The following is a 21212-nucleotide window of genomic DNA, read 5'->3' as shown; positions in this document are numbered from 1 at the left end:
GATGCAGAAAAGAAAGAAAGAGATATGGGGAGAGCTATTTATAGGCTCCAAAAGAGGCAAATATTCTTTCGACAACAAAATGTGAGAGCGCTGAGCTGGGATGATCTGGTCAAAGAATATGTGGCCACCGTGCTAGTAGGAAGTCCCCCTTCGGAGCACATGAATGCGAAACAGATTAAGCGTCAACACCAGCCTTTGAAATGACGCATTCACAAAACGGTTAATTTGATGAGAAGACACTTTTACACAAAAGATTTGGGCATAGTGAGTAAGTAAGAAAGACATGGACAAAAACAAAAGAGCTTACTCCTTACAATCTCATTTTGTTTTTTTTTCCTTCACATTCTCTTTCAACTCAATATAACCATCACATGATTGATGTCACTTTTCATAATTAATAGTCCTTTTACGCTTCAAAGGCATAACAGAAACTGCTTCCACTTAAGAGTACTTACTGGTAGGATGGCTTTCGTCATGTTGCACTTTTTCTCCAGCAGCTCATAAACATGCCGAGTGACAATCTAGAAGGAGAAGAGTGCACAATAGGATGTGAAATTAATAATAAAATTGAATGGCTTCATTCCAATTACGATCATAGAAACTAAATAATTTTACTAGTAGCCCAGGTATTAAAATACAAAATACAATTTTGCAAACCTCTATTTCCATTATGGCCGTTGTACTTGAGAGGTTTGAGGTTTGTAAGTAGGAAATCTCCAGTCCAGAAAAAGGGCTGATGTAAGTTATGTTTATCCCTGCAGCCACAGCACTAAAGAACCTTGTATACGAGTTATTCCCACCCCAGGACACGGTTTTCATGCTTCGGTGACGTTAACAACTTTCTATTCAATTTGTCTTTTTTTTCCACTGTCTTGCTTAGCTTGGTTTTGTAGTATCGGCCTGATGGGGAAACAAGAGTCTCGTGGTGGCTCCACAGCTTGCTAAAGAGTGCTAAAATGATTGAAAAAAACGTTTTTAAATATATATTTTAATATATACTGGGTAATTTTAATTATGTATTTTTTAACACATTACTGCCATTTCCAAATTTATTCATGAATTGAAAATATGACAGAGCGATATTTCCGAATTTGTTCGGTTTTTTTTTTTGTTGTTGTTGATTGGGCGCCGATAATGCGGTGGACAGACCTTTGGCAAAGTTTTTTCTCTTCCACAAGGGGGCAGCATTTCCATCTGTATTTTCATTAGCACTTTGTTCCAGCTTCAGCTGTTGTTAGAGCGCTATATAGACCAATATTTATGTATTTCACTGTATTTTGGACAGCCACCCTCATTTCAAGTTCATATAGCTCCGGACCCATATAATGTAGGAATGTAATCTTTTTATCTGCCGAAATAAGAGAGACAAAAGTTTCGTATGCTGCATTGAATGTTTATGTAGTCCCAAAAGTCAATATTCTGTCGGTCCTGGAATTTAAGCGACAATGACCAAAACCCTGGCACTGGAGTGGACACATTTTTGTACGTCTGGCAGTGAATTTGTTTTGGTCAATTTGTTTTGGCAGTGAATTTGTATATATATATGATTATATATATATATATATAGTCCCGGTTATATATACTATATATATATATATATATATATATATATTTTTATGAATATATATATATATATATATATACACACTGAGACCTCAATTTACGAACGCCTTATAATACGAACTTTTCATCATACGAACGTCAAATTTATGAAAATTAAGCCTTATAATACGTACTATTTTCATAATACACACCCACCACGGCCGGTCCATCAAGCACACGACCTTCGGATCTGGCGAAAGTGATCTTCGGCAGAAGCACGACCGAACAGCGCGGCACTACTTTCCATACCCCTTCTCATTGAATGCACACGTCGATCGCCTACTTGGAGCTTTTTGCTGATAATTTTACTATTATGGGACCGGAAAATAAACACCACAGGCTCGTGTTCAGCCTCAGTTCAAATGTGGTGCGTTACTATGAATAAATTGAAGAAACTACCAGCCGTATGCACGTCTACTCTGCTCTGTTTATTTGTCATCCAAGACTTGGGGTGCGTTCAGGTTCGAGAATAGCGCACGACTTCTTCTTCAGTTCTTGTATGGAACAATTTCATGCCGCTGATCAGTTGAGCTTTCAAGAATGTATGCGCTATAATTCCACCATGTTTAAGGCGGCATTAAAAGGGGAAGATCACAATAATACCTTTGATTACTCTCCTGAATCCCAAAAGCGCCATTCTCTTTCGTTCAGACACAAGCTCGATGCTAACTTGATTTACTGCTTATGAAGAGCAGGCGCAAATAATATCCGCGCCAGACACATATTAGCCTTATGATAGCCAATCAAAGGCCACCAAATGAGACGATCGATCGACTATTTGACCCTATCGTGAAAAACAGCAAGCAAAGGCAAAACAAGCACATCTCAGCACTCCCAACCCACCGAGTCTCCATCAGCTAATTCACTAAAATGTCAGACGAACTGATTTCGGGCTGCGGTATGCTGCTTTACAATAACATCAATAAGCACTGCAGGAAATTTCATCTGCACCATACAATACGTTATTTGTCCGGATGTCTCAGGTGGCTGAGCAGCCACTCATAAAGAAAACGAAATAGATCGAGAAAGGAAGAATACAGTATGAATGTATGTTAACATATGGATATATAGCAAATTCAATTGAACGATTAGCATTTAATACTGACTGTGTGCAATGATGTATGTTTACTTTATGTGTGTTTTGTGTGGAAAATAAACTGAAATGGTAGATCACTGGTTTACACGTGCAGTGTTACCTGGTTTGATTCCAGGTCAAGATTTGATGTGTGGAGTTTGAATGCTCTCCCTGTGCCTGCGTGGGTTTTCTCCGGTTATTCTGGTTTCCGACGATATTCCCAAAATACGGATGGGAGACTCATTGAACATTCGAAATTGTCCTAAGATGTCAATGTGAGCATGGACGGACGGTTGTTAGTATGTGCCCGTTGATTGGTTGACAACCAGTTCAGGGTGTCCCCCGCCTATTGTCCGAAGTCAGCCAGTAAAGGCTCCAGCACGCCCTGCGACCCTTGTGAGGATAAAGCAAATCTGAAAAATGGTAGGATGGACGAATTTTAGAGACTCAATATCAGTGTTATTGGCACCAATTATACACCCATGAACATGTTTTAGGGGAATTCTGGGGACTGTCTCGGTAACTCGTGAGTACGAGAGAAGACACTTGCATGGATTGAAATCAATGACATTGACGTTAAAGTTACACATCCCTATACGATGAGAATTATTGACAAGGCTTGTGTATAGGATTAAATTGTGCACCTACTTCCATGAACCGACGTGTGTATATGACAATATCGTGACTGTTCTGTTTGTTTTAAGAAATGTCGACCCGCAGGAAATAAAATAGTTCTTATCCTGTGACTGTCAAGTGTCCTTGTGAAAGGTGACTATGAATAAAATGTACTCTATATTTTTGTAATTTGTTATTGTAAAAAAAAAAATATAATAATAATAATAATAATAAGAAGAATAATGTTACTGTCAGAATTATTATTATTCTAATTATTGTTATAATAATTATTGTGTTAATTATTATCGATGAGAAGGTTTCTTCAGCCGTCATCTGTACAAATTTGAAGGTTTCGGACGTTCCGCCTCCTATCCAAGAGGCTTCGTCAGCGAACTAAAGTCTGACTGGTCGTATCGGCCCTATTTATATATCCCTAATGTCCAGCCATGGCGGCGCCGGACACAGCTATGATAGCATGTAGCATAGGTAGTATGATAGGTATTTGTACAGATGACGGCTGAAGAAACCTTCTCATCGATGGACCACTCCTGTACGACTGAGAGCTTACACAGACGTTAATTATTATCGTAATTATTATAATTATTATTGTAATTATTACAATAATTATTATCCTAATTTATTATCCGAATTAATTATCATAGTTAATTCTTATTATTATATCATGTGTCCTTGAGAGTTTTGAAAGGCGCGTATAAATGAAATGTATTATTATTATTATTATTATTTATTATTATTATTATTTAACATAATTATTATCATAATTACTATGATCATGTATTATCCTGATTTATTCTCATAATTGTTATAATTATTAATTATTATTATTTATTTTATTTTTATAATTATTATCGTAATTATTACTCTAATTTACTAACCTAATAATAATAATTATTATTATTAGTATTAGTAGTAGTAATATTAATATTATGCTTCCTCTGGCGATCAGCGGTGAGTCAACGAGACTCAAACGTCTCTGATTTTGAACATTGAAGCTGCAACCCGACAGGGCATCTGCCAGTGATTGGGTGCAAACCGGCGTTTTGCCCTGCTACCCATGAGGTCATCTCCCGTGTATTGCGGTTTATTTGCGCAAGGGAATCATCGCGGCGATGAAAACAAAAACGGGGGGATCAAGAAAGAAGGGGGAAGAGACGATAAAAGGGGAGCGATGTGGGGGGAATCCCCAGAAGGAAGAAAGCTATGCCAGCAACAGCTGACATGAGGAGCGATGGAAGGCGGCACAGATGAAGGGGAGTGAATGAAGGATGGGGGAGGGGGGTAATAGTCATTGTACAGTTCAAGGCCTTGATAAGAGTCCTTGAAGTGGCCATGCAGTGATATAAATTCTTCATCCACGTAACAATCTCGCTATAAAACAGCAGGCTGACGGCTTAATGAGGAATGCTGATGGAGACTGCAAAAAGTGGTTACATTGTTAAACTCCCCAGCAGTGATGGAGACAGACCTCCCTCATTCAGAGCGCACGTGTCCGCTATCGTGTGTCCAACAAAGTGTGTATCTTCCGAGTGATTACAACCGTCACGCCTGGCTTCCCTCACCGCACCTGAGGCAAAAAAAGGGAGGTGATCCGTGTCTGGGACATCATTCGGGATTAGGTTTTAAAGCGGTTTTGTGGGCAGTCCCTTGCAAAGGAATTGGAACGGCTAGGTCAATTTTCCGTTGCTGTCTGTGATGATATTTATGTTTTATAATAATAATAATACACATCATTTATAAGCGCCTTTCAAAACTCTCAAGGTCACTTTACAATCGCAGAATATTTTAGCTATATTGGCGGAATTTGATTGTGATAGAAACATGCAGCATACTCAAAAGTCTAGCCATGGAGAAATTTACATTTTACAGCAGTAAAGTTGTACAAGGAAGAGGAAAGTAAGGAGTTGAAAAACAAAATACAGGAGCTTCTGGAAAGGCAGCCACTCTCGAACCAGCTTGAAGTCAAAAGAACAAAAAAAAAGAAATATGACAACACAAAGACACAGTCATTCAATCTTAAACACTTTTCTGCACCCTCTGTTGTATGAAGCAGCTCTCGATGAAAGAGAAGAGGATCAAAGTGTTGTTTTCACCAGTGGATCAGTGACGTCATGGTGAAATGAGCTCCAAGCTAAATAATAATAATACATTTCATTTAGAAGTGTTTTAGCTAATAGCTAAACTCGACGAGTGGTTGCAACACATCCCGGGAACAACATCGGATATCTCAGTCCAGAAAAGCGCAGTGCTGGGAACAGCACGGATACTGCGCAGAACCTTCAAGCTTCCTGGCCCGAGGACCCGAGCTAAAATGGGGGACAGACACCACCCATGAGGGGTGAGACGAGGATGGATAAATATACGTATATATGTGTGTGTGTGTGTGTGCCTGTCTGTGTGTGTGTGTGTGGGTGTGTGTGTGTATATATGTATATATGTACAGTAAAGTCTCGTTATATCGATATTCAAGGGAGTCCGAAAAAATATCGATATAACCGGGACTATCGATATATCTGATCCTGTTTGCATGTAATTTTCTCCGTGCGTGCATAGAAATAGTATCGATATAACCGGGACTATCGATATATCCGATATCGATATAACGAGACTTTACTGTATATATACATATATGTAAATGTTGAAAGCAAACACAAAGCTGTAGCATCTACTGACGAAAAGAGATTGTCTCACAGCATAGACTCCTCGTTGATGAATGTCATGGCCAAAAATGCTGAAAAACACACGTCACACAACAACACAAGGTGACAAAAGAAAACACAAAAACCACAAAGAAGCAAGGATCATGAGAGCACTTGCTGACGGCCGCCTACCCGGGCCGGGCGCCATCTTGGACTTGATAATTGGATTTCAAGTATGGCAGCACTATTTGCTTTCATGACATCTCTCAATACAATTTTCTTTCTACCAAACAACATAAGACCAAAAGAGGGATTTTGATCACCAAAAAAATAAATAAATAAATAATCTGCATCTATCAAACCGATGAAATAAATGAACTCTTCTTCTTCTTTTCCTTTCGGCTTTTCCCTTCAAGGGGTCGCCACAGAAAATCAGTGTCCTCCATCTTTAGAGGTTTGATCGGCATGTTTATTTTGGCCAAGCTTTTACGTCGGATGAACAGTAATACGTCTGTTTGCTGACGAAGTTTCTTGGATAAGAAGCGAAACGTCCGATACCTTCAAAGAAGTACAGATGACGGCTGAAGAAACCTTTTTATCTATGGACAGTAATGCAACAAAAAGTGCATTGAGCGTGCGTTCAACAATCGTAGCAACGCACATTTCTCGATAGTATGTATCAGAGCACCAGCAAATCTCATCTCGGCCATCCAGCGCTATCACTTAGCTAAACAAACTGTTGAGAAAGACAAGGCAAAATAGCCATTTATAAAAATGGATTACGCGCAGGTGCTCTGTGCTGCATTACAGAAGAAAATGGGAGAAAAAGTAAATGAATCAAAAATCCCCCAAACAATGCAGTGGCAACAACAAAGCAGACTCAGGAATAGAGACTGCAAGAACGAAAGAGAGCATTAGGCAATGGAGAAAGCTTGTTTATTCTAAGTCAGGCTTGTGTATCAACAGAAAAGGGCATTAAAACGGGGCTTAGTGTTGTGAATTTGTGATCTGTCAATCCGTGCAGGAAACAATGAGAAATGATCGAAAGAGAGAGAGAAGCTGGGGCAATATTCCCAGGAGGTCTCTGTCATTCTGTCTAAGGAACGAGGGATCTCCAGAGGGAGTGAAAGTTATTAGACTGACAGACTGTTTACACTCGACGGTATAAGATATTCCCTTTTCTCGCTCCCACTCCTCTTCCCCTAATAGTCTCATAATGACCTCCTCAGGTGTTAACTGAGAAGCCAGCAGCGGGCTAATTCAAAGTAAAGTAGCGAATGCCACCGTGGGCGACGGCGCGGGCGACAGATGCCAACTCTGCCACGGCCAGGCGTTGACACCTCCCTTCTCTCACACCCTTTGTACGATTCCTTTCTCTTTCCAATCAAATGTACCTTGCCCCGCAACCATTTTTTTCCAAGACTTTCCAGGTGTTCAGATGAGCTTGGTTCATATTTTATTATTATGACAGTGATACCTTGGCTTACGAACTTAATTGGTTCCCAGAAAGTGTACGGCGAAAAGTGTGTATTCCACACATTAATTTCCCATAGGAAACGTCTGTGTAAGCTCTCAGTCGTACAGGAGTGGTCCATCGATGAGAAGGTTTCTTCAGCCGTCATCTGTACAAAAGTGAAGGTTTCGGACGTTTCGCCTCCTATCCAAGAGGCTTCGTCAGCGAACTAAAGTCTGACTGGTCGTATCGGCCCCATTTATATATCCCTAATGTCCAGACCTGGTGGCGCCGGACACAGCTATGATAGGTCCCTACTCTCAGGTTGGGGGGGGGCGCGGGACCCCCCCCTGTGGCCCCACTGATTGTTCCTACATTCCTGACTAACGATTGGCCTATTTCCCCCACTCCGCCCGGTATCACCTCATCAGCATAACGACCCTCATCAGCATTGCGAAAGTTGCCTAACCTGTTTTGCCTGAGCAGGCTATTGTATGAACGATCCAAATTGAACCTCACACCACCAGACCGGTTTAATGAAGGATTTTGTTGTTTTATAAGAATCACCTCTTTTACCCCCCTTTCAAACCATCTATGTTCTTTCGCTAAGATATTCCCATAGGAAACCATTAAAATGAGAATAATACGTTCCCAGGTCCCCATAAAACATAATTTTCAACTAAATAAGGCTTAAAACTACACACAATACACCTTATTTTATGTATAATAAATCTGCTATGGTATTCAAAGTCAAGTGTCAAAGTCGGCTTTATTGTCAAATATGCTAATATGTATTGTAATTAAAGAAATAAACTGTACAGTATAATAAAGTCGTTTATTTACCGTGATGGTCGTTGATTGCTTGGGGGAATCAGAATCAGAATCATATTTACTGTCAAGTATGTAGAACACACAAGGAATTTGTTTCCGGTAGAACACACTGCACTAGTATCCAAAAAAATTTACATCTTTTTGCATAAAGTGTCTCAAAGATCTCTGTAGATGTACATCATAGAAGTTGTGATATTGCAACAGCAAAAGATGCAGGCAGACACACTAGAAACTTCATTAATAGCTGGTTCCCTTGCTTGTATGTTCTCTTCAAATTGTACAGATGGCTTTTTGCGTTTCTCAGCCAGGTGACTGGCTGAGAAGAGATCCGGTTAGCTAGCAACCAAGCTAGTCGCTAGTGTCTTTCACCGAGATATGGAGAGCACTCATGGGATATATGGCCGCCACCTGAGGCTTGAAGCAGATATATTTTGGTACACCAGGTATCTAGGGATATAGTTGAAATAGCATCCATTTTTCAGGTCGTTTTTGACAGTTTGATTGACAATGGATATTTGAATGTGGTGCGATTTTGAAGCTTTGTTTTACAGTATATACTGATTTTTTTATGTTTTGCTAACACGCCTCTGTGGTGTGTCTGTCATACAACACAAATTTGTTCTCACTTTACAAGAACTTTAAGAACACGAGTGGTCTCTTAAATTTGACTGTGGTGGTCACAACTATCACAACACCTATTGGCCAACGTGCGGATACAGAACGTGTGGGACAGGGGCGGAGGAGGAGAGGGAGAGGTAACAGAGTGTGAAAGACGTGCAGGAAGAAACCCAGAGTGAGGAAGAGATAAAGAGAAAACGAGACTGCTTTCTAATTCAGCCATCTGGCTGGTTTTACCTCATTATAATATTTTGGCTCTGCGAGTGTGTGCGCGCTCGTATGCATGTGTGTGTGTGCTTGCAAATTTGTAAGTGCCTTCCATGTCACAGATGCCGGCAGAGCAGAGAAGAATCCTCGTTTATTAACAGCTTAATAGAGCTCCATCTGGGCCAGGCCCCATGCTCGTGTTCCAATCCGAGACATTCATCACCGAATTGCGGGAATTAGACTACAACTGACACCGACACAGGCGGAGGTGACCCCCGGGTGCACGGAGCAACACCACTCACACACCTCGCGCTCCATAAGAGCAAAGGCAGGGGTGGGGGGGGGGGTAGGTATTGTAATGAAAAATACATTGCAGCGATATAAACCGAGGTTAACTAAGATAGCGGATCATAAAACCCGCTATGTGATGTGGCGGTGGGAAAGGTGAGTGGGTTTACGGTATCGTTATTTGTCCTACTTAAACACGGGCGGAGAATCACAGATGTTCTTTTGCCACCACCAAATATTGAAATTTAGCTAGCAGACAAGACGAACATATCAGCAAATGAACTCATCTAGGAGAAGGAAGAAATGGGAAAAGGGGAATTTGATTCGTTTTTAGAAATTAACATATTGACCTTGAAGTAATTGCTCAGTTATAAAATATGCTGAGTTTGTCGTGGAAGCGGCACAACGCGGCACAACAGAAAATTTAGCTGAGTAAGAAGCTGACAAAGTAGTAGGGATAATAGTACGGAACTCAAGGGTTTCCATTGTGGCAGGGTAGGCGGGCTTAATGATAAAGGTACAGTCCGCCCATTAACATTGTATGGAATAAATTGCCGGGCTGTAACGCACTCGTCCCACAGTGCATGATTACCGTATTTTCCAGTGTATAAGGCGCACCCGCAATGAATGCTATATTTTCAAACTTTTTCAATATAGAAGGCGCACCAGAGTTTAAGGCGCACCCGCAATGAATGACAAATGTTTTACAAAATAATATATAAATATATACATGTTTTTCAAATATACTATATATGAATATACAAAGGTTTTCCAAATAAAAGGCACACCACATTGTCAGGTGCTACAGCAGACGTTGGAGGGAAATGGAGTCTCTGGCTCCAAGTAGTAGTTGTGAGACCTGTTGTGACTCAATATTACTTCACAAATAATGTACGGTACATCTGCATATAAGGCGCAGGGCCATCTTCGGAAGACAAATGAAATTTGCATTAGGCGCACCTATGCACCGGAAAATACGGTATTTTCCCAAGGGCAGTTGTAGCTACTTAGCTATTGGGACACTGTTACGCTAGTGAGCCAAGCTATTGATTAACTAAAACTAATCTAAGACTATCTAAAAGAGCTTTTCACAAGATTGGCAAGAAAAGGATATTTACAGTATTTTCTGGCATATAAGGCACACTCCAAATGAATGGTGTATTTTCAAACGTTTTCCATACATAAGGCGCACCGGACTACAAAGCGCACCTTCAATGAATGAAAAAAAAATCCAGATATAATATATAAATATATAAGCTTCTCTTTTATGTGCCTTATAATGCGGTGCACCTTATGTGCGAAAACATTTTAATATAGGCCATTTATTGAAAAAGCACTTTTTACTCCGAAGAGCTCTGTCGTTCGGAGAATACGGTACAATACGGTATAAACACCTTGGCTAACGAACTTTTCGGTTTATGAACGTTAAATTCACAAGATTTTAATCTTGGCATACGAACTATTTTTCGGGATATACGGAGCGCGACAATGAGTGATGTGTCGTTCGGGAACGAGCCCGTTCTCCATACAAGGAAATGGGAGCGGACTTGTTATTGTCCTCTATTGCCCTCCCCCAGTCTTGGTTAAAGCCGCACGTGATTGGTCAAGAACGCAGCAGTGAGAGGGGCTTACAGAAACACAGCGCTGCAAACATTAAACAGACAGACGACAGAGAGATCGAGAAAATGGATAGAAAATAGTGAAATTTGCACTTGTTTCAACTTTGATTTGCAGAGTGTACACTGCAAGGTTAAAATATCCCATCAATCATGCTCCACAAATAACCCGCACACGCCATCTGTACACTTGATGCAAAAAGCTATCAACCCAACTAAACAGAGAACAATTGATGAGGAACTAGGTAAAATTATCGCAGAGAAAGCACGGCAACTTCACTCGGATATCGTCAAGAGGCAACCTGGAAGTTTGTCATCCATGGATGATTTTTCATTATATAAAGCGCACCAGACTAAAAGGCGCACTTTCAATAAATGAAAAAAAATTCCCAAATATAAGGCACACCAAATTAGAAGCTGGGGTTACGTACTACTTCTTCTGTCTGCGGCTGCTGACAGTAGTTTCGAGACCTGTTGTGGGTCAATATGACTTCACTTATAAGGCGCACCGGTGTATAAGGCGTAGGGTAATCTTTTGAAGAAAATAAAGGCTTTTAGGTGTGCCTTATACACCGGAAAACATGGTATCATATTAAAAAATGGACGCCATTTTCAAAAAGCGGTGCTTCCATCTTTCTTTTCTCAAGTGATACACCAGATATTCACTGGATACTTCATTAAGGGTGTCCGCATAATTTCGAGACATACCAAAACTTCGGACTTTAGAAAGATATACAATCTTGCCCGGTCATTTTGGAGGTTCCAGAATTGTACATGGAGTTCAGTACATGGAGAACACATTGATAAGAAACAAGAGGAGGATTATACGTGAAACTCACCGATCTTATAAGCACGTCTTGTAAAACACGAGATTTTTCTCTTACTGCGTTGGATATCACCCGGCGGTATCGTGTTTTGTAAGCAGTGAATGAAGGCATCATCAAAGTGTGTAGCAATTTCATTTCAGTTCGCGCATCACGCCGCACGTGCGGAATGTCAAAAGTAGTTTTCTCTGCTTACAAACATTCCCCGCAGTCGCTTTCATTTTGGGGGACATCACATCCTGATCCACACACTCCCGTCTCGCTTTGGGTCCCTCCATTCAGACGAGGTTGAAGTGCAAATTGAACATCTGGTGCTGTGATGCGTTTGACAATATCGGGCTGCCACACGCACACACACACACACACACACAAACAAACGCCATCGCCATGTAGATATAGAAACAGTGGATGAAAGAGTGAAGGAAAGGGGGGGGGGGCTTGTCAGTCCACTTGGTTTCAACATTGGGTTCATTGATGTCTTGTGCACCATATGGATGTTAATTTTATTTCTATTTTTAATCCCCACAATTGTTTAAACTGAGACAACACCTTAGGATAGTTCTGATAACAACGGCAACAATGCGTTCTCATATGCAACATCTGACTTGATCTTGGTTTCACTCTAATACTATAATAATACATTTAATTTCAAGCGCCTTTCAAAACACCCAAGGACACTTTACAATAAAAACAAAGCACACAACAATAAAACCATAAGTCAAGTGAGAAATAATAAAATAGCTGATTGAACTAGACCATGAATGCAATTTTAAACAGATGGGTTTTGAGGTGGGATTTGAAAATAGGGAGAGAGTCAATATTACAGATGTTGGGTGTAAGTGAATTCCAGAGTTTGGGAGCAGAGCGGCTGAAAGCTCTGCATCCCATCGTGGTGAGACGGGCAGAGGGCACATAGAGGTGAGAGGAGAATGAGGACCTGGTCAGACAGATAGGGAGGGGCAAGGTTATGGATGGCTTTGAATGTAAACAGAAGTATTTTGAAGGGCTTTCTACTATCTTTGTGACTGCTTTATTTCCTGTATATGATACCTGTCCATGTTAAGCGCTTTGTTACAGCTTTAGCTGTTGTTAAAGCGCTATATAAATCAATAAAATATTGTATGACACACCCTACTCATCCATATGTTGTATGTAGACTGACGAAGCAGCACAACCCACTTTTCTATTCAAAACAAGTTAGTTACAGAACGCTTCATTCATCAAGTAAAATGTTTATTTTTTTTTACATATTTACTTCAAACGGCCTTGACAACTAACTACTTATATACTCACGTGGCGTCCCAACATTTCCGCCCTCCTGCAGTGCAAAGGATGTATTTTCTGTCGCCGCACAAGCTGAATTCAGCACAAGCCCACTACCGTGCTCCAGACAATCTTTTAATCATCTGACGAATCAACATTTGCATACAATAATGCTGGATGATTGTTTGCTAGTCTGCATTCGTGTATATGGGATCTACATCCCGTAGAGATCCTACTGGTTATTGCAATAGAAGACAAAATGGAGTCCAAGAAGCCCACACAGAAGGCTGACTTTCAAAGGAGACGCTTTTCTACCTGTGTTGTAAATGTACATGATAAGAAAAAAAAATCCCACAAATGCCTCCATCCTTTCACTTTGTACCTCAATGAATGTATAAAACAATGACGAAAACATTTCGTGCAACAAAATCGTGCGGAAATATACAATCTAAAGTGCAAAAAAAAGATTACAAAAAAACGTATTCTCTCATTGTCTTAATGCAGTATTTAATTCCTGGTATGTTAGTTTGTGTATATTGGGAAGATGAATGAAGTGGATATAAAGTCGTTATTAATTCATGTTGCCCCCCCCAAAAATGGCCGCCGCAAATTTACGCAATTTGACTCATCCTTTTTTTATTGTTTATTTTTTTGCTTTTAACTCATTCACTGCCATTCACGAATTTATTCGGTAATTGAAAATATGACGTAGAGCACCATTCCCGAATTTGTTCGGGCTTTGTTTTTTTTTCTTGTTTGGGTGTCGATAAAGCGCTGGCCATGGCCTCTGGCAATGTTAGCACTTTGTTCCAGCTTCAGCTGTTGTTAAAGAGCTATATAAACAAATATGTATGTATTGCATTTTGGACAGAGTGTAGAAGAGATACTGATGTTTCTTACGCTGTATTGAATGTTTATGTAGTCCTAAAACTCAATATTCTGTGGGTCGTGGAATGGACACATTTTTGCACATCTGGCAGTGAATGAGTTAAAATAAGATGACACAAAGAGTGTGTCAATATTCAGCACACAGTCTAAATGGCAGGAGTCAAAATCACGGCCTAAGGGGCCAAACCCGGCTACTTTGGGATCATTCAGAGCCAACATTTTACAAAATTTGTGGGAAAAGAGCTGTTATTCTTCCATTATATAACGACACTAAGGGAAAGAGAGAAAATGAAAGGCTGCGGCTTGCTGGATTTCGACATGTTTGACGTGACGGTGGACAGTGAATGAAATGCTGCTTTGTGCTCTGCCTCACTGAACTCACAAAGGAAGAAAAGGGAGCATTAGAAAGCTAATCATACAGAGACACACTCAATGTATTTCGGTGACCCAAAGGTTGGGGGGGGGGGGGGCTTGCAAAATGACCTGGCACGGTGACTAGAATCCGCAAACGATTGCTTACCTCTCCGAGAGCTTCGTAACGTTTCTGGTTCCATCGGTGGAGATCATCTCTTGCGTTGAAGATGAAAGCTTCTCCTGTCTTTGTGTGTCGGAGTTGACCGTCTAGGAGAGCCAAATATCATAGGAACGGTTAAAAAAACAAAATAATAATAATAAATAGATTAAAAAAAAATAATAGATAAATAAACAATTTAATAAATATACAAATAACAGAAATAATTTTATAAAAAAATGTAATTAAATCACTAAATTAAAATACAGTATTTTTTGGATTATACGTCGCTCCGGATTATAGGTCACACCAGCCAAAAAAATGCATAATTAAGAAGAAAAAACATATATAGGTCGCACTGGAGGATAAGTCGCATTTTTGGGGAAAATGCATTTGATAAAATCCATCATAAAATCTTGAAAAGCAATTTAAAATAAATTAATTAAATTAAAATAAAACAGAGAACATCAGGCTCCGTTTCACTTCTTTCTTTTCCAACATAACACCGCAGCTCTCGCTCTACGCAACTCCGATGGACACACCTCCTTTTTGGTAACCCAGAACAGTCTTTTACAATAGTTATTCAGATAACTCTAGCACAAAGAACATGCTAACAAGTTTACCAAAATATCAGGTTTTACTCCAAATCACCAAATCCAAGGAAATCTTCATCCTCTGTGTCACTTTTAAATAACTCCCCCAACTCGGCAGGTAGAAAAGGCGCCACTTCCTCTTCTCTGCACTCTTGCGGTTTAATGTGAAAATAACATGTGAAATGATATACAGTAATAAAAAAAAGCATATACAAGTCGCTCCGATTTATAAATCGCACCCCTGACCAAACTATGAAAACAACTGCGATTTATAATCCGAAAAATACAGTAAATAGATAAATAAATATTAATAAATAAATTGCTATCTATTAGCTATCTATTAGCTGTATAGCTATCTAGCAAAGCTCGCTACATAGCTGGCTAACTTTCTATTAGATAGCCGGCAAGCTTTCTATTGGCGAGCTGGCTAGCTTGGTATTAGCTAGCTGGCTAGCTTTCCATTAGCTAGCTGGCTAACTTTCTATTAGCTAGCTGGCTAGCTTTCCATTAGCTAGCCGGCTACCTTTCTATTAGTTAGCTGGTTAGCTTGGTATTAGCTAGCTGGCTAGCTTTCCATTAGCTAGCTGGCTAACTTTCCATTAGCTAGCTGGCTAGCTTTCTATCTATTTGAGTTAATTCTGGGTTGAGTGAATGTTTGTGCGTGTGGCTGCCGCTGCTCATCCACAGAAAAACTTATCCTGTGACTGTAAAGTGAAGAGTTTTGAAAGGTGCCAATACATGAAATGATTACTATAAATAAATAAATAAATAAATAAATAAATAAAAGGAGCATTTGTGATTAGCCTGTGTGACAGAAAATGCTTGACTGCATCTATTTGGGTAGTTTTATTTCATACAAACAAGAAAAAAAAACACATTCACTTTGTTTTGGCAAATAATTGCCCTTGTATAGTTCCGGAAGGTTTATATCTTCACAACGAGGCCATCGGTCCCGCAGCTGACGCTGAAACATAATAAAACACGAAGCAGTGCTAAATTTAATTTTGACCTTTATGATTGCAAAAGTCGAACACGCTGAACCACTAAAAAGTATACATCTGTAACCCAAATAGCCAGAGGGCCCTCATACTTTATCACAGAAAAAAAAACAACAAATGGATAAGCTATTTCATGTCGGCTGCTAAATTGCTACCATTTCCGCCGTGATAAACATTACAGTCCAAATTCACACGAGTCACACGGCGCCGGCTTTTATAAGTTCGGTGTTAAACGCCTAATCTTCATCTTGGTTTGTCATCGCGTTGCATGAAAACAGACTTGTGCCTGTGAGGAAGAGGGGGACGAGGGTTGCCAAGTTGAGATAAAGCGCTAAAGTACCTTGAAAAAAAATCAATTATGCATTCGTGGAGGAGCGAAGATTTAAACAGCAACCGCCTAAGAGAAGTACAGGGAGCCATAATGAAATCCTACAATGGAAAAGGTGTGTGTGCGTGCGAGCATTTGTGTGTGTGTTTGCGTGTGTGCGCCCCGCCAACCTATGTGAGGGCATGTACAGCTCCATCGCCTCCCCCAACACACCCTCTCAGAGGAATAACGCTTTCTCAACTTTTCTCCTCTTTTTCTGTCATAATTAGCATTCTGTTCTCAATTTGGCCGCTTAATTAGGTGTACATAACCTTGGATTTCCAAGTAATGGAAAAAAACCGGAGGGCTAGTGAAATGAAGCCATCATCTTCAGTGATTAAGACACCTGCAAAGTATTGTACACAGCCTCGTCGGCGTCATTACATGGTCAAATTAACATTTTTGTTCCACCTGTCTCAGTCGTCCGGCTGTTACTGCGGGAATAAGATGAGTGCGAGGAAGTCATGTTGGGAGATATTGCGTCAAGGGGGAGGTGTCTTTTACAAAAGAATAAATAAATTAAACCCCAGCCCAAATAAATAAATAAATAAATAAATAAATACACAAATCCCCCAAAAGAAGCCTGTACAGAAACAAACAAGATAAACACTAACACTGTTATCAGAACAAAAAGGTCCAAAGTAGCAAACTAAACCAGGAATAAAACCTGACAAGATGAAAAAAAACAATGACCCAACACTGAATGGTCGTAGCGGGAGTCCTTTTAACTGTCACTGATTAAAACAACCAACACCTATCCAGATGCAGGCGGGGCCCGACAGCGCCACCCGTTGGTCGCAAACCGAAATGTGACACCTACACGGTGGGGGCCAAATATGAGAAGATATATGGACACAAGTCGATTTATTTCAATAATTTGTCTCAAAATATCCATGTATCCATCCATAATAATAATAATAATAATAATAATAATAATAAATTTGATTTATAAGCGCCTTTCAAAACTCTCAAGGTCACTTTACAGTCACATGATACGTTTTTCTGTGGGTGAGCAGCGGCAGCCACATGCGCCAGTGTTCACTCAACCCGGAAGTAACTCAGATAGAAAGCTAGCTAGTTAATAGACAGATAATAGATAGCTAAGTAACTCTGATAGAAAGCGAGCTAGCTAATAGATACATAACAGATAGCTAGCTAGGCCTTCACTCAACCCGGAAGTAACTCAGATAGAAAGGTAGCTAGCTAATAGATAGCTAACAGGTAATAGATAGCTAACTGATATTCCGTACCGCTTGTTCCTCATTAGGATCGGCGGACCGGGTGTCGAACTCACGACCTCTGCGTGCTAACCACTTGACTACTGGGCCACCCTGTCTCAAAATATGAAACTTGAAAAAATACACTTCCGGGTAGATTGAATGGTGGCACGAATGGCTGCCGCTGCTCATCTACGCAAAAAAAAAAAAAAAAAAAAAAAAATATGACTGTAAAGTGTCCCTGAGAGTTTTGAAAGGCGCTTAGAAATAAAAAAAATTATTATATTTATTATAATAATTATTGTAAGTATTGTAAGTATTGTTAGTATTGTAAGTATAGTAAGTATTGTAATTATAATAATAATTATTATTAATATTATTATTATTATTATTATTATTATTAAGATACTAGTTCATCACAGAGTAATTGAAATATTTCCAGCCTTTGTTCGGTACAATTTGGTCCGGAGGTGCAAGCTTTGATACCGGCACAGGAAGGCCCTGTGTGGATTTGGCATGTTCTACCCGCGATTGCGTGGGTTGTCTACGGGTACTGCACTCTCCTTCCACTTTCCAGAAACATACATGGCAGCTTATCAATTGTCCCGAGGTTTGATTGTGCGCGCATGGAATGATGGGAATGGCCAGGAAGAACGCCATAAGAAATCAAAGGGCAGTGAAGGCAGAAAGCTGAAGAAAAAGTACTCGTCTCTTCATGGGACACCAAGCTGGGAACTCAGGGAGAGGAACGGCGTTTAAAAACGGTGGCGTAAAGAAGTATGGCGCATGGCTACGTTTCACGCCATCTCTGTTCTTCGGCACAGTGAGATTATGTAAATTGACCTGGCAGGCGGAGGGCAAGGCTGAGTAGGTTTCTGACGGGGCGTAGAGTACATAACATGTCCCAAACTCAGCTAGCCAGACAGCCAACAGAGATCCTGACAGAGAACAGAGGGAGGGAGATGCAGGAGGGGAATGCTAAAAACGCCAAAAAACACCCCACTTCGCATCTTCATTTCCACCCCCAACTCCCCCGAGCTCATTTTCGCCACTTGCTTTGATCAAAACAGGTGAATTCTTAAGACATTTTCAGACCATCTGGACATACATACGCAAATCGCCATAAAATTAGCCGCATTTATGTCATGTTGTTTGCATACAGTCTCACAAAGAATTAGCCTTGCAGAATAAAACTGGACAGAAAAAGTTTATTGAAAAATACATATTGCAGTGTCTGAAACTCATGACAAAAAGTATGCGCACACCAGGGAAGACAACTCTGAAAAGTTGCCTGCCCAGCCATAAAGTTGCCTACCCCATTTTTCACAACTTGAAACACAATAAGATGACTAATCGCAAAAAAAGCCCATTGTTGCAAAGTATTAAAGGACAACCGACATCACTTTTTTGTTTCCTAACTGACATCAGAAAAACGTTTTATAGAATCTAAAATACCCAAAACACGCAGTATGACATTTTTATTCAAATGGAAAACACCAATAAACTGACTTAAGGTGTCCAAAATCTGCCAAAAATTGAGCTGCGAATTGGGCATTTTCAGAAAGTCCCGCCCCCAGTTTGTGACGTCACGCCAAGACGCCTTGCATTGCTGCAGAATCAAAACAATGGCTTCAGATTCGGATAATATGCTTTCTTGTTACACATCCAGTTATGAATATGATTCAAATAGTTCTGAAGAGGAAAGCATACATGTTTGCAATCGATTAAAGAATTTATTGTGTGCCAATTTGAGGCAATAGGGGGGGGGTGTAGCACTAAAAAAGAGGCAGAAAATGACGACTGAGCTCCTGTGAGGAATTAATCAACCCGTTTCCACAGGCTGATAAATTCCATCCATGGAGCTTGGTTGCCCTCTTCTGTTTTTTTGGTGCAACACGAGGTTTTCAGACCAAACAAGTACAGCAAAATACATTGACGTGATGGAAGGACTGCTACGCGTCTTTTTTCGGTCAGGGGCGTTCCTTTAGTGACGTCACGTACGGACTCGTCACCAACTCAAAAACAAGACTTCCTGAATATTCAGCGCAAGTCTTAAACTGTAAAATATAAAATGTAAAATACGCTCAGTAGAAGTCATTTGAAGCCATTTTATATATATATATATATATATATATATATATATATATATATATATAATTATGGACACAACTTGTCCGGAGACGTAGGTTGTCCTTTAAGGATTGATAATTAGAATATATAATAGAACAACACTTCAAAATTAAGTAACTGATGTACCTACCACAAATGCTCCCTTGCTTAATTTATCGTAAATATCCATTGGTGATGATTTTGCTCCAGTTGTCGTTTGTCCATACACTGTTCGGTATGTTGCACACGTCTGCTACAAGCCACGTAAACTCCTCTTTCCACGAAGCTTTGAATGTAGGTTTACATTTTGTAGCGTCATAAATTTTGTTCGCTTCTTTTGAATCTTTCTTCTGGGGCTGAGGTTTTGGCCTGATTCCTAACCACTTATCCATTTTTCTTGTGTTTTCTGTGCGTCCACTTTGGGAAAATGATATGCAAATGGGGCACAAAGTTATTGGATGCAGGCTTCTGATTGGTTGCCGAGTATGCAAATGACCAAACAAACCGAAATCCAAACCGGACGAAGATTTTGAAATTGGAATAAAGGAAACGTTTGATTTGAAAAAAAAACTTTCGTTTTTCTTTTTTGTTCTTGAAAAAGTTGTCGGCCACCCGGGCGGAGACATTCTGTAAGTTGTACGCCCGACATAAAAGTTGCACACCCGGGCGTCCCAAAGGTTATTTCACAAACTGCATATCGACCAATGCTCAGCCGATTTAGACTTTTTGAGGCTTATGAACAATAAATGTAACAATATATTTAAAATTTAAGGATATGTGGTTCAGGTCCAAAATTATGTTAGAGGGCCAGTCCATAAAGGTAAATAAACATGTCAAAAAATATATGTTGCCATGGTTGTACAGGAACATTTGGTTATATTCGTCACACTCCACACTGATTTCAGTGGAAACATGTGACACTTGGCAATGATACAAAAGAGACAAAAACATTTTCACCCATTCATTCTAGCTATCTATTAGCTAGCTAGCTTTCTATCTATTTGAGTTACTTCCGAGTTGAGTGAATGCTGGCGCGTGTGGCTGCCGCTGCTCACCCCCAGAAAAACCAGTGACTGTAAAGTGACATTGAGACTTTTGAAAGGCATTTATTATTATTATTATTATTATTATTATTATTATTATTATTATTATTATTATTATTATTATAGGATCATTGGATTTTTGTTCAATGTTGATGACAACATTGAACGACTGTTGTTTTCTTCAAAATAATTACAGAGCATGTGTACTTACAATCATTGAAGGCATATTCAAATTCTTCCAGAGTTTTTGGGAAGGTGAAGGGGGGTTCATCTTTCTTCATTAGTTCATCTAAATCTATTCTTGACAGCAAGTCTGGGAAGAAACAGAATGACAGGACATATTTATATGTCACATTATGAACGTGGGACAGTGGCTTGCTTTTTTATTACTGATTTGTTTGTTTGTTAGTTTGTTTGTTTGAACACTCGTGGTTTCT

At 39.8% G+C, this 21212-nt stretch overlaps 1 protein-coding gene across 4 annotated transcripts in view; it reads right to left on the bottom strand.

Moving 5' to 3' along the window:
* The window catches only part of arb2a (ARB2 cotranscriptional regulator A), a 174067-nt gene that overhangs the window by 151948 nt on the left and 907 nt on the right, over window positions 1-21212 (bottom strand). For all 4 annotated transcript variants that reach the window (XM_088993711.1, XM_088993715.1, XM_088993712.1 and 1 more), the window contains exons 3-5: window positions 20987-21088; window positions 14458-14558; window positions 456-521 (exon numbers count right to left, since the gene is read on the bottom strand). In XM_088993711.1, the coding sequence (XP_088849837.1) occupies window positions 456-521; window positions 14458-14558; window positions 20987-21088 (269 nt within the window). The remainder of the gene's footprint in view (window positions 1-455; window positions 522-14457; window positions 14559-20986; window positions 21089-21212) is intronic.

The sequence above is a fragment of the Hippocampus bargibanti genome, linkage group LG04 (assembly GCF_051943395.1).
Source record: "Hippocampus bargibanti isolate YZ-2025 linkage group LG04, ASM5194339v1, whole genome shotgun sequence".
NCBI classification, from domain to species: domain Eukaryota; kingdom Metazoa; phylum Chordata; class Actinopteri; order Syngnathiformes; family Syngnathidae; genus Hippocampus; species Hippocampus bargibanti.
This window is presented reverse-complemented; position numbering and strand designations above follow the sequence as displayed.